Consider the following 14605-nt stretch of genomic DNA (forward strand, 5'->3'; position numbering starts at 1 on the left):
AGAAATGAACAATGCTCAAATTAATGAGCAAGAAATCAAAGCCCAGAGAAAGCAGTTCCAGAGGCAGAGAGAGTGGGGTATCAAACACTCCATAACTTGGGAATGTTCTGTGGCAAGAGCCTCTCTTACATATTTTAACAACTGGATGGATCCATCATGGGAGAGGCTGTCCTTCAGAGAACCATTTAAAGCAGTGTTTCTTAATCTCAGTGACTTTTAAGATGGGTGGACTTCAACCGGCTGGAGAATTCTGGGAGTTGAAATCCACCCATCTTAAAGTCGCCAAGGTTGAGAAACACTGATCTAATGCATTAAGTATAAACATCAACTGCTTAAATTATGTTTAGGACATATTTGGTATAGGTACAATGGAATTGCAGGATCTTTTACTGGTTAATAAATTGTAAAACATAACAGTCATACCTTTCAGACATTCTTCAGAGGTAATGCTGGGCAATAACAGTAGCAGTTAGATTTATATACAGTGGGACAAAAAAGTATTTAGTCAGCCACCAATTGTGCAAGTTCTCCCACTTAAAAAGATGAGAGAGGCCTGTAATTTTCATCATAGGTATACCTCAACTATGAGAGACAAAATGGGGGGAAAGAATCCAGGAAATCACATTGTAGGATTTCTAATGAATTAATTCGTACATTCCTCGGTAAAATAAGTATTTGGTCACCTACAAACAAGCAAGATTTCTGGCTCTCACAGACCTGTAACTTCTTCTTTAAGAGGCTCCTCTGTCCTCCACTCGTTACCTGTATGAATGGCACCTGGTTGAATTTGTTATCAGTATAAAAGACACCAGTCCACAACCTCAGTCACACTCCAAACTCCACTATGGCCAAGACCAAAGAGCTGTCGAAGGACACCAGAAACAAAATTGTAGACCTGCAGCATGCTAGGAAGACTGAATTTGCAATAGGCAAGCAACTTGGTGTGAAGAAATCAACTGTGGGAGCAATTATTAGAAAATGGAAGACATTTATTTATTTTATTTTTATTTTAATTCCATTTATATCCCGCCCTTCTCCGAAGACTCAGGGCGGCTTACAAGCTTAGCAGTAGCCTTCATTCTATGTATATGCCTGCTTATTAGGGCTTTCCCTCGTTCTGGGGCTCCACGCAAGATCTCACCCCATGGGGTCAAAATGATCACAAGAACGGTGAGCAAAAATCCCAGAACCACACAGGGGGACCTAGTGAGTGACCTGCAGAGAGCTGGGACCAAAGTAACAAAGGCTACCATCAGTAACACACTACGCCGCCAGGGACTCAAATCCTGCAGTGCCAGACATGTCCCCCTGCTTAAGCCAGTACATGTCCGGGCCCGTCTGAAGTTTGCTAGAGAGCATTTGGATGATCCAGAACAAGATTGGGAGAATGTCATATGGTTAGACGAAACCAAAGTAGAACTTTTTGGTAAAAACTCAACTCGTTGTGTTTGGAGGAGAAAGAATACTGAGTTGCATCCAAAGAACACCATACCTACTGTGAAGCATGGGGGTGGAAACATCATGCTTTGGGGCTGTTTTTCTGCAAAGGGACCAGGACAACTGATCCGTGTAAAGGAAAGAATGAATGGGGCCATGTATCGTGAGATTTTGAGTGAAAGCCTCCTTTCATCAGCAAGGGCATTGAAGTTGAAATGTTGCTGGGTCATTCAGCATGACAATGATCCCAAACACACCGCCCGAGCAACGAAGGAGTGGCTTCATAAGAAACATTTCAAGGTCCTGGAGTGGCCTAGCCAGTCTCCAGATCTCAACCCCATAGAAAACCTTTGGAGGGAGTTGAAAGTCCGTGTTGCCCAGTGACAGCCCCAAAACATCACTGCTCTAGAGGAGATCTGCATGGAGGAATGGGCCAAAATACCAGCAACAGTGTGTGCAAACCTTGTGAAGACTTACAAAAAACGTTTGACCTCTGTCATTGCCAACAAAGGAGAACTGCTTTCATTTCTCTGATTCCCAAGGAAGATCAGGATGTCACCCAAGTAAGAAACTACAGACCAATATCACTTTTGAATACGGACTACAAGATATTTGCTAAGGTTTTAGCTAATAGATTGATGAGGGTATTGCAACAGATAATTCATGGTGATCAAACTGGGTTTATTAGTGGCAGACAAATGAAAAATAATGTGAGGCATATAGTAGACTTGTTGGAATTTTTGGAAAGGAACAACCAGATCCCTGCGGCGCTGATCTTTTTAGATGCTGAAAAAGCCTTTGATCAACTGGATTGGCAATTTTTGATGAAAGTATTAGATAAAATGAATTTTGGGGATAAATTTTTACAACCAATTAGGGCTTTATATCAAAAGCAAACAGCCCGTATAATAGTTAACAACAGTTTGACTGAAGTATGTAATATTGAAAAGGGCACAAGGCAAGGGTGTCCGTTATCACCTCTATTATTTGTTTTAACATTGGAGATATTATTGATTAAAATACGGAATTCGGAAAAAATTAAGGGAATTCAAATAAGAGATCAGGATTATAGATTGAGGGCGTTACATTGGTTGTTACGGTGACCCAGACAGAAAATTCTGTTGTGGACCTGATGGAGATAATAATGCAATATGGGAAAGTTTCTGGATTCAAGGTTAACATACAAAAAACTAAAATATTGGCTAAAAATATGACAGTATTACAAAAGGCTGTTTTAGAAGGGTTAACTGGATTTGAAATTGTCAAAAGGGTTAAATATTTGGGGGTTTATTTGTCACCCTCAAATGCAAAGTTATATAAAAATAATTATGAAAAGTTATGGGGTAAAGTTCAAAAAGAATTGGACAGCTGGAAAAAGTTACAATTGTCATTACTGGGAAGAATTGCAGCAGTGAAAATGAATGTTTTGCCGAAATTTCTGTTCTTATTTCAAATGATACTCATTCTTAAAAAGGATTCAAATTTGGAGGAATGGCAAAAGGGTATCAACAAATTTGTATGGGCAGGGAAAAGGCCACGAGTTAAATTTAAGATTATGCAGGATACGCGGGAAAGAGGTGGTCTTAAAATGCCCAATTTTAAACTATACTATGAAGCTGCTGCGTTGTCAGCGATAAGTGATTGGATAAATCTAACACAAGGGAGATTATTAAATCTTGAAGGCCATGACTTGTTATTTGGCTGGCATGCATATTTATTGTATGATAAGAAGGTAGATAATGTATTTAAGGTGCATATTTTAAGACCTGCTTTGTTGCAAGTTTGGAAAAAGTACAGACATAAGTTAAATTACAAGATACCTTTATGGGCAATACCGAAACACGCAATAGAAAACATAAATGTTGGGTTCAAACATGATGTGACTACATATAAGGAAATTTTAAGTTTGGAGAGGAATGTATGGTGTCTGAAGCCGTATAATCATCTACAAGAAGAGAAGATTGTTCAAACCTGGTTTCAATATGGGCAATTACGGGCCAGGTGGAAAGAAGATCAGAAAATTGGTTTCTCAATGACTGATGAAAATCTGGTGAAGCAAATTAGAAATCAGAGTCCAGCACATATCAAACGGATATATCTTGCATTGATAGAAATTGACTCAGAAACAGAACTTGTTAAAGATTGTATGATAAAGTGGGCTCAGAATATTCAAGAAGTTATCACAATGGACACTTGGGAAAAGATCTGGGTGAGGAACGTAAAATTTACGCAAGCTCAAAATTTAAGAGAGAACTTTTATAAAATGTTTTATAGGTGGCATTTAGATCCTAAAAAACTTGCAAGTATGTATCCGAATTATCAACCTAAATGTTGGAGATGTGGTGGTGAAGATGCAACGTATTTCCATATCTGGTGGACCTGTAAAAAGGTTAAAGCTTTTTGGATTAAAATCTGGTGGAATATGCAGAAGATATTTAAGCAAAGGATAAAGTTTTGTCCGCAATTGTTTTTATTGGGCATTATTATGGATACTACTGTTGTGGACACTAAGTTGATGTTGAATTTAATTACGGCAGCAAGACTTTTAGTAGGTCAATATTGGAAGAAGGAGGAACTGCCGACTATAGAAGAATGGACTCTAAAAGTTTCTGACCTGGCGGAAATGGCAAAGATATCTGCTTATTTGAAAGATCATTCGCAACAACGTTATATTATGGAGTGGAAAAAGTGGATTGATTACATTCAGAACAAATATGGGACCAAAAAGTTTCATTTAGCATTTGCATAATTTTTGATGTGATAATAGTATTGCTTGTAGTCATTTTATATGAGCTAGAGTGTGATAGACTTAATAGTTTATTGTTGTTAGCATATGGTTGTTTATGATTGCTTTTTTTATACCTTGTATTTAGCTCTGGGAAGTCGGGGAGGGGGAGGGGGGAAGGGGAGGGGGGAGGGCTAGGAAGGGTTGGGTAGGGGGTGGGGGGAGGGGTTGTTAAAGATAAAATGTATTGAAAAACTTTTCAATAAAAAAAAAATATAATAACATAAAAAAACAAAGGGTATATAACAAAGTATTGAAATAAACTTTTGTTATTGACCAAATATTTATTTTCCACCATAATTTGCAAATAAATTCGTTAGAAATCCTACAATGTGATTTCCTGGATTCTTTCCCCCCATTTTGTCTCTCATAGTTGAGGTATACCTATGATGAAAATTACAGGCCTTTCTCATCTTTTTAAGTGGGAGAACTTGCACAGTTGGTGGCTGACTAAATACTTTTTTGTCCCACTGTACCACTTCATAGTGCTTTACAGCCCTCTCTAGGCGGTTTACAGAGTCAGCCTATTGCCCCCAACAATCTGGGTCCTCGTTTTACTGACCTGGGAAGGATGGAAAGCTGAGTCAACCTTGAGCCGATCTGGGTCGAACCTCTGGCAGTGAGCAAAATTAGCCTGCAATACTACATTCTAACCACTGCGCCATCAAGGCTCAAACAAACTAGCTTATTTCCTAGCTTCCCCTTCTGTTTTTTTTTATACCCTTGCAATTTCAAGATAATTCTCAGTGTTTACTTTTTAATTATGTGAGAAAATGACTTTGGAGCAGTTAGATCAGTCAGTCACAAAGAAACTCATCACTGTGTATTGTTTAATATCATGATTCAGTTTTTCCATCTGTCCTTTTACCAGAACGCTTTTCTGCCAACCATGCCAGAAGACATGTTGGCTCAAGCTGTGCACTGGCAGTCAATGGGAGGGTTTCATTGGTATAGTGAGTATCAACCTTTGGAGTATATGATGGGAAAGTCATAACAGACCTATCCAGAATATAGATCTGAATAAACCTGGCTACAACCAGGTTGTGAGCCACCCTGAGTCCTCAGGGAGAAGGGCAGCATATAAATTTAATCAAATCAAATCAAATCAAGCTAAAGCATGTAAAATGGAAATTAAACCTAAATGCAAGAGAAAGGTGTCATTGAGATACAAAACACAAACCTGCTCTGTTGAAACCAACTGTTCTCTTTCCACACTCAATCCTTATCTCCCATCACAAATGTCTCTGTAGGATTGTCCTCTCCCTTACACTCTTCCTTTTTATGAATATATATATATATATACACAAGGCAGCCTTTTCCTTTCTTCTGCACCAACTGGCATTACCAAGTCTAGCTGTTTTCTAGCTTTATGAACCAAGGCAGGGATAGGCAGCCTTGGCTCTTTTATGACTCGTGGACTTCAACTCCCAGAATTCAGGAATTCTGGGACTTGAAGTCCACGAGTCATAAAAGAGCCAAGGTTGCCGACCCCTGAACCAAGGAGAGATTTATATACAATGACAAGAGGTTAAGAGCATGGCATATTGTACAGGAAATGAAGGTGTAAATTCAGTGGTGTCCATATTGTTCTATCTGTCAATTTAAGCCATTTGCCATGAGATCAGGGATGTCAATTTGTAATAGTTTAAAGAATCTCACAGACTATGATTTACAGAAATGGGGAAAAATTGTAAAGAGGTTTACAAATAATCCTGCCCTAGTGGTTACATGTGACAAGAAAATAAAAGCATCACTATTTTCTGATTATAGATATCAATGCCATGTAACAGATACAGTGATGATCTGCAAAATTGCACCATCCATCTCTGAAAAGAGCCAGCAAAATTTATTTTTAAAAGGTGCTTTCATCAGGCAAGACAGTAGAATTGGATGTTAAAGTGTTGTTTGGCTCAGATGCAGTTTTAGTTGGAGAAAAGTAGGAAAACCCTTGGAAAGACAATACTTTTAATCTTGCTGCTATATTGATGTACAAAACCTTTTCAGTTGCACTTGGTTTCTACAGCACAGGTGTATACATTTCCCCCTGAATAGTTCTCCCATTATTTTCTAAGAAATAAATGCTAATGCAGCTTTCATATTTACTTCTGTTTCATATGATATTGCTGTTCTCGAAGATTCGAAATCCAAACTCTTCAATGTTTATTTAAGTTCTATAATGCTTGTCTCATCTAACAGATTGTGGTTCATAATAAAACAATAAACACAACCGAATAAAAGCATAGGTTAAAAAGACTCAAGTACAAAGATAAAAGGTACAAGTTAAAAGTAAACACCAAAATTAAAAAAATAATAATCTTAAGGATTTCACAGGCAATCTTTCTGGTATTTAGTTAAGGAAAATATGACGTTATTTGCATGTTGAATGTCTTTTTTTTCCCCTTTGTTTTATTTATTTTTTACAATGTCATTAGCTTTATGAAGTTAGATTATAATGATGAAGCCTGAGAATAATTTAGAATTCTTGGCAGCATTGTACTGATTTACTCTTTGCTTTTCTTTATTCAACTAGCATGTCCAAATGGTCACCCCTGTGTTGTTGGAGAGGTAAGAAATGGAGAAAGGGAGGGACACAAACACACACACACACACACACACACACACACACAAATATAAATGTGGAGCAGGAAAGGGACGACAGACTAGGGAGGGCAAAACAGGACAGAAGGAATGCCACCGGATGCGATTGTGCAAGAACTTATTGAGGCTACAGGACGAGGAAGCCCAGAGGATGATTCGGCAATGATGTTGAGCAGCCGTACACAAGCGGAAGGGATGGAGAGAAGGAGGGCGGGGGGAGAAAAAGTGCCAGGATTCAAACGTGCACAAGCAGACGTGACGCGATTAGGAGCAATACGATTGACTAGGAGGGGGCGAGGGGAGGAGGGACCAATTACTTGCTCCATGAGCAGATCATTGAAACAGCCAGCTATATAAGAGGGCTAGTCAGTCTCCGGCTTTTATTCTGACAATGTTGGCAGAGGACCGACAAAAAGCTTAGTAATAAAACTTTTTATATTTATCCTGGAGTTCAGTGATGTTTTTATGTTTTTGTATGAGTATACCTGGGATTCGAGTTTTTAAGATTATCGGAGACCACACACATACACGTATACGTGTGTGTGTGTGTGTGTGTATACAGACACAAACACACACACATACATATATACACACAAACACACACACACACACACACACACACACACATCAAGAACCATTTTAAAAATCCGAGTCACAGGTATATTTATTTTTAAAAATGAACACATATTGTTCTCCGGGACAGAAAATATATTTCGCACTGAGCCTTTGTTAGCCGCTGTTAGCATTGTCAAAGAGTAAGCCAATATTAGAGAGACATTGTTTTTATAGCCCTGTCAATAATTTAGCCATCGAACGTGTGATAGGTCCATCGGTTTGCTGCCCGCATGTGCCCCAAGGAACCCTTGCCCAAAGGAGAAACATTATCGAAGGTCTATCGGATCAATTGTAATTACTGCACAGGTAATTATGTCTGTGAAACCGTGAAGCGCCTGTGAACAAGGATACATCAGCACGAGATGGCAGTCTGGCGGAATGAACATCGGTCTCAGGTGTGGATGCATATGGTCGAAAACAGTCACACATTTAATTTTACAGTGGCTGAGGTTATTGCCCAGGATTCCACAAAGAGCAGTTGCCTATTGAAGAAAGCCTGGTTATCCAATCAGAACTCTTTATCAACTGGCATGCTGCTCTGCAACCCGTGTATCAGGCACTACGACATCATGGAAAATTGTATAAGAGGCCAGAACTTGAGAATCGACAATAACCCCCACCTCCTCCCCCCTTACTTGTAGACACTCAGGATGGCTAGACAAATCACAGAGAGATGACAATGGATGCTTGTCATGGGTTGGCAGACGCAGCTGAACAACTGGGGGTTATGATGACCGATGTCACGGAAGGACGGATCTGACCAGGGCAGGATAGCACAACTGGCACTGTGGATGTGACCGTGAGGCCACCAACCAGACCAGCGGCACAGGGTGGCAGTAAGATACTGGACTGTGATAGGGAGAGTGATATTGGGATACTGCCTAACAGCTTGACATCACAGGACAAGCATATACAGCCTGGAAAGCGAGCGGCGGGAAGCAGGGCAATGAGGGCTATGCAGCTGAGCCAGAGGTGACGCATCCAATTACATGCGGGCAGCAAACCAACAGACCTATCTCACGTTCGATGGCTAAATTATTGACTGTTAAAGGGCTATAAAAACAAAGTCTCTCTGATGTTGGCTTACTCTTTGACAATGTTAGGAACGGCTAACGAAAGCTTAGCGCAAAATATATTTTGTGTCCCAGAGATCAATATGTGTTCTTTTTTACATAAATACACATACACACTGTTTTGTATTTATAATTTGCTTAATACTTAATTTTCCTCAATATTATACATTTCTTAAGGCAACATTTTCTCAGCCAATTACATCAATATTATCTTGATTAATAATTTATAAGTGATATTCAAAGCACATGGTAATTGGACTAAAATGAAACTGAAGAACTATTTTTCTCTTTTTTAATATTTTCTTATTTTCCCAGTGTGGTCAGCCTATGCATCGTAGTCGTTGTATTGACTGTGGTCTTCAAATTGGAGGTGAAAACCACAGGCCAGTGCCAAACTTCCAAAGAGCAAGGTTTGAATTTCAATTTCTTAGAATTCTGAGAGAAAATTTTATTTGTAAATGCTGATGAAAGAAATGAGGCATTTACTGATCTTTTGGGTATACAAATAGTTTCCCTGCCTGGCAAATTAGTTTGAATATCAACTACGGACTCCTAATGTCAGTTTTCATTATGAGTAGCTCTAGCTAATTTTTATCTTATTATGCCTACTCTCCTAGTCTCTTTGGTCTGAAGTCAGTTCATCTGTATAATGTGATGAACCTAGCATGCAAAGGGATAGATATAAATGCAACTTTGCGTTCCTGGTGTTCTCTGAGCTTGGTTGTTCTTGCAGATATTTCAGTACTCAAACTAGGTAACATCTGCAAGACAACAACCAAGCTCAGAGAGCACCAAGGACCGCTCATTTCAAACCTGATCTACAAATATGGAAGAGTTTTGAGTTCAAAAAGGAGAGTGTTTCTATCGCTAGGCAAAGTTCACAAGGAAGTCAGTGGTTGTCAAACAAGCTAACATTTCTGAGATTTCATAGAAAGAGTTTTCAGATAGTAAGAGCCAATTACAACAGTTTCAAATATGGGTCTATAACTGTTAGTTGTCATCAAGAGGTCTTCCAAATGGTGGAAGATTCTCACACAGAGGCTGAGAGAGAACCCTTTTAGAATCGTACTGTACTGTACTGTACTGTATTTTGTGTCCTGCATTAGATTCTTGTAAAAGGACCACAACAAGCTTGCCGCAGTTGCTCCACCTATTTGTGAGCCCCATTTGGGAGCAGTAATTAAGAATTGCAGACCCTAAGGCAGCTGTAGCCTTTTCACCTACATTCTTCTTCTGGGCCAAGAATTTCTCTGGCGTCTTCACATCTTGTCTCAAGTATCTCCAGCTCCAAGGTTTTGCCACATTGCTGCCAGCACTTGGAAATCACTAGAAAAATTAAACCTTTTTGAAAGGTCTGGTCCATTTTTCCCATTCAGAGCAAAAATCAGGCAGCGGTTCTGGCAATATACATCTTCTTGAACTCTCCTCACTAGTTTCTCAAGAGGAACATGTTGCCTTATGCACCCCAAAAATTGGATGCTTTCAATCCAGGTAGAGTTTCATTCCCTATTGATGCATGCACCTGATACTCTATCCTGCTTCTGTTCTTGGGGAAACCTCACCATCTTGTAAGTCCAGTCAGCATTCTTGTGGAGAGCTGCTGCATAAGATACAGGAAAATGTACTTTTATTTTCGGAATTCTTCATCATTTGAAATCCAGTAGTCCGTTATCTGGATAGTTTTGAGTGTACTCTTAAGGCTTTTCCCATTGTTATAAAAATGATGAAGGGCATTCAGGACTGAGTTCTGGTTTCGTACCATTTGTATGAATGCATACTAAATCTGATGCCTGTGGATGCTATCAGAATTATTTCTCCTGTAGTAGGTATCCATTCTCGTAACAAAATCTATTTATTCTACTTGAGTACTTACTGCATTATTATTCCCCATCTTATTTTCTTCTGTAACACCCTTTACCTTTCAATTTTTTTTTCCTTATGGAAAAATGCTTACCCTCTGTTTTCTTGGCTTGCTTTTACTTCTCCAATTCCAAAGTCTATGGAAAACTTCATTGAGAGAATTCATACTTTCTCTTTTCTGGAAATCAGCTAACTGAAGAACTGTGATTCATTTAACAATTGTGGCAAGAAAGATCGTAAAATGGGGCAAAACTTGTGAGATGGTCTCACGAGGTCGATGGATCGTTAAGGTGCTTCCAAGTGAAAAGGCATCACGCAGAGATGCAATCATATGATCTTTATTCAACGATAGATTAGAGAGAAAGAATTACTTGGCATGGAGGCATCCATGCCTGCATGTGAGAGAGAACAAAAGAACAGAGAGCAAGCTAGCATAGCATAACTGGAACAGAACAAGAAGCAGAAGCAGAACAAAGAGCAGCCCCTTGAGCAGAGGTATTTATGGGGGGTCTCAGCCCCTCCCTAACCATAAAACTCTCTCGCCAATGGGGCTGCAGGGGCCTGGGACCCCTGACCCATCAGTGGAAGCAAAGAAGCCTCTTTGCTCCCATCTGATGACCTTTTTGGGGAACTGCCATGGCTGGCACAAAACATCTAACAAAACCCACTTAACAACTGTCTCGCTGAGCAGCAGAAATTTTGGGCTCAGTTGTGCTCATTAACTCGAGGACTATATCTCATTTCTAGTTGTTTGAGGATCTGCCCTTACTCTTTAAAGCCCTAAGAGATTGAAAGACAAACAATCTAAGTCAGGGTGAGTAACAGCTGAGGAACTGGGGATGCTTTTCAGCCTTCTGGCTTTCCAGGAGTAGCAGAAGAATCTGTACTGATATGGTGATGCCAATGGAAAGGGCAAAAATGAATTCTTTTTTGCTCTGCTTTTGGTCCCTCCCCCCCAGGGTTTTAAAGATAAGAATGGGAGTAGGATCACTCCTATTTTTCCCAGAGAAATGGGATCATGTGGTGGCCAAATTCATCAGGGTGTATTAGGTAGGTGTAAAAGGGAACACGGCTTCACAGGTTGCTCATTCCTGCTACAACCAGTCTCCACTGGCATCCGTTGTCAAGAGGATCATCTTTCTGGTAGACAAAGGAGAACCTTCTCTTGCGTTCTCTAAATTGCCTTCTGTCCAAAGCTGAATTTGCTTTTCATTCCCTTGGCATTAAGGCAATCAGAACATTGTTGAAAGAAAAATCTTCAGGGTCCAGTCCAAGCTGGGAATAAACAAAATGGAGACTGCTTTAGAAAGAAGGTTGTAGTTTATTGAAGAGCAGAGCCAGACAGAAATGAGGCTCTGGGAAAGCTGACCACATGTATTTATTTATTTATTTATTGATGGGATTTATATCCCGCCCTATCTCCTGAAGGACTCAGGGCGGCTCACAATAAAACATATAATAAGTACATAAATCAAGATAAAATGAAAATTGAGAACATCAGTGCAATAAAAAATTAGAGAATTTTAAAATGAATTAAAAATACTAAATATAAATTAATTAAAATGCCTGTCAGTCTAGGTCAGCTTGGTGGAACAGGTGTGTTTTGAGGCCGCGGCGAAAGGATTGGAGGTTTTGGGCTATCCGAAGCTCAGGGGGGAGCTGATTCCATAGGGCTGGCGCTCCCACAGAGAAGGCCCTCCCCCTGGGGGTCGCCAGCCGACATTGCCTAGCTGACGGTACCCTGAGGAGGCCTTCTCTGTGTGAGCGTACTGGACGATGGGAATTTGTTCCCGGCAGCAGATGGTCCTGCAAGTATCCCGGACCTAAGCCATGTAGGGCTTTAAAGGTAAGTACCAGCACCTTAAATCTCACCCGGAGGGCAACTGGTAGCCAATGCAGCTCACGCAGGAGGGGTGTAATATGGGAGTATCGGGGTGCTCCCATCACAACCCGTGCAGCTGCATTCTGCACCAGCTGAAGCCTCCGGGTGGTCTTCAAGGGCAGCCCCATGTAGAGAGCATTACAGTAATCAATACGGGAGGTAACGAGTGCGTGGGTGACTGTACGTAGGGCATCTCGGTCCAAAAAGGGGCGCAATTGGTATATAAGACGAATCTGGGCAAATGCCCCCCTAGCCACGGTTCCAATGTGATCTTCAAAACTGAGTCGTGAATCTAGGAGGACGCCCAGATTGCGTGCTTTATCAATGGGAGGTAACATCTCTCCTCCTATAGTCAGAGATGGAACCTCTTGGACTAAACATGTAGCTGGGAGTGGTGGGCTTTTATACCTTCTTGGACGTTTGTGTTTGAGGTGCTTCCTGTTTGACGTTGTTCCTGGGTCATGAACTTTGACCTGAGGTTCAATGTGGCCTTTTGGTATTCTGATGGTGGTGGGTTAATCCTATTAATGTCCTAAAGGTCACGTCCTGCTTCTCTGTTACTGTGGCTGATGGCTTTGTCCTGTGTTGGATTTTTGGTGAGGGGTTGCTGGTTCTAATCCTATCACTCTGTTGTTGTTAGCTATCAAATCTTGCTCCAGGTGATTTTGAAAGATCCTTTCTTGAATGGGCTTTGTGTACATAGTATTTGCTCATTAATGGGCCTTAGTCTTTCTGAATGAGATTATCAAATCTGCATTTCTACAGACCTGGCCTCTAAGTTTCTGGCTGGGGCTATTAAGAAAAACACCCTGATTTTCTGCCTTTAAATCCTTTGAGAAAATATAATATTCTGCCTTTTTAATATTCTACAAACTATTTCCTTTTCTTGTGTGTGTGTGTGTGGGGGGGTGCTGTTCTGCCACAACATGCATATCTGCAGACTTTCTGTTGTTGATGAATTTAACATTAATTTTAGGAGTAATGTTCTTAACTATTTAGCTGCCTTATTTCTTGGACAGAAATGTGGAATACAAAGCCAATGAATGCTATAAAATGTAAAATGATTCTGGGATTTTGTCATTATTCTTTTGTGATTTTTGCAAGATTTTAGCTTTTTCTAGTTTACTAAATGTTCTAATTGTTAATGTAATTGTGGGTGCTCTGTATGTTGCTTGAGGAGCAACAGTCAAAGTATTTCCTATATCCTCCAAAATGCCTTCCTTATGTGAAATGGGAAGCAACACTAAGACAATTGATTTTGTTTCTGTTTTATTGTGGAAGCAACCATTCCATAGCACTTACAGTTTCTGAGTGACATTGCAGTGAATTAGTAAGACTTCTGGACTGTAGATTTCTTCAGAGACAATTTTGCTCAGTTCAATCTCAGATAAAGATGGAGATTTTTTCCCCTGTAAGTTTATTTGCTTACAGCAAATTTTTCAGATTATTTTCTGTCTCTGTGCTTAGCCACGGGATGTAACTGGGGAAACGTTACCACCATCACCATCTTCTTGCTTTCCTGTCATATAGGAGAAAAGGGTTCTTTAGTATACACAAAGCAAGGCAAAGTACCAAACGTTCCATTTTTAGTTTTGTTAGTCATTTGAATCCTGTTGCCTAACTCCCCAGTTTGTTGCTTTCATCACATTTTTAGGGTACCAGCAAAAATAGTGTTGAGGACCTCTACTAAATTCTATTTTTGCATCTATATTATTTGGCTGCAGGCTTCCCAATTATAATTACAGCAGCCAACTACTTGTGCATTACTTCTGTGTATCTCAAACATCTCATTTAGATGCTTCTGAATGCTTGATACTTCAGGATGTCTGCCTAGACTGGTCAACCATCTTTCTGCCTTTTTCTGCTCTACTAATTAGGCCAACCTGGGATAATGCAGCAGTCACTGCTTTCAGATGGTATTTGGTACTACCACCCCTTTTTCTTTCCATGAATCAGGAATATAAGAACAAAACCAAAAGGGGAGGGAAAATCTTTTCTATTTCTGCCAATTGAAAAACCCAAGGTCAGCATAAACCCATAATCTAGTAATACATTTGGGGAAGCTTAGGCATTCTGAGGCAAGTTCCCCTGCAATTGGCATCAAAGCTATCTGTTTAAACAGTTCTGAAAGTTTTAAAATTACAACAACAAAGAATACTTTAGGCGGCTGTTAAGGTAGAAAAAAATGAGACTTAAGAACAGGTAGGTGTATCCAAGCTATTAATTTAGTTTCTGGGAGAGAATCAACTTTGACAGAAAGTAGGGTTAAGCACACACTAAAGAAAATCAAACCCTAAAGAAAATCAAATTCTTTCTAATACTCACTGCAGCTAGAAATTTCTGTGAACCTAATTT

At 39.9% G+C, this 14605-nt stretch overlaps 1 protein-coding gene across 1 annotated transcript in view; it reads left to right on the top strand.

Moving 5' to 3' along the window:
• The window catches only part of RNF213 (ring finger protein 213), a gene marked incomplete at its 5' end in the record, with an annotated part of 158673 nt that overhangs the window by 121672 nt on the left and 22396 nt on the right, over positions 1 to 14605 (top strand). Inside the window, 3 exons of the mRNA XM_083351118.1 lie at positions 5094 to 5175; positions 6753 to 6787; positions 8824 to 8918. Of these exons, the coding sequence (XP_083207244.1) occupies positions 5094 to 5175; positions 6753 to 6787; positions 8824 to 8918 (212 nt within the window). The remainder of the gene's footprint in view (positions 1 to 5093; positions 5176 to 6752; positions 6788 to 8823; positions 8919 to 14605) is intronic.

The sequence above is a fragment of the Vipera ursinii genome (genome assembly GCF_947247035.1).
Source record: "Vipera ursinii genome assembly, chromosome: 2".
Classification (NCBI taxonomy): Eukaryota; Metazoa; Chordata; class Lepidosauria; order Squamata; family Viperidae; genus Vipera; species Vipera ursinii.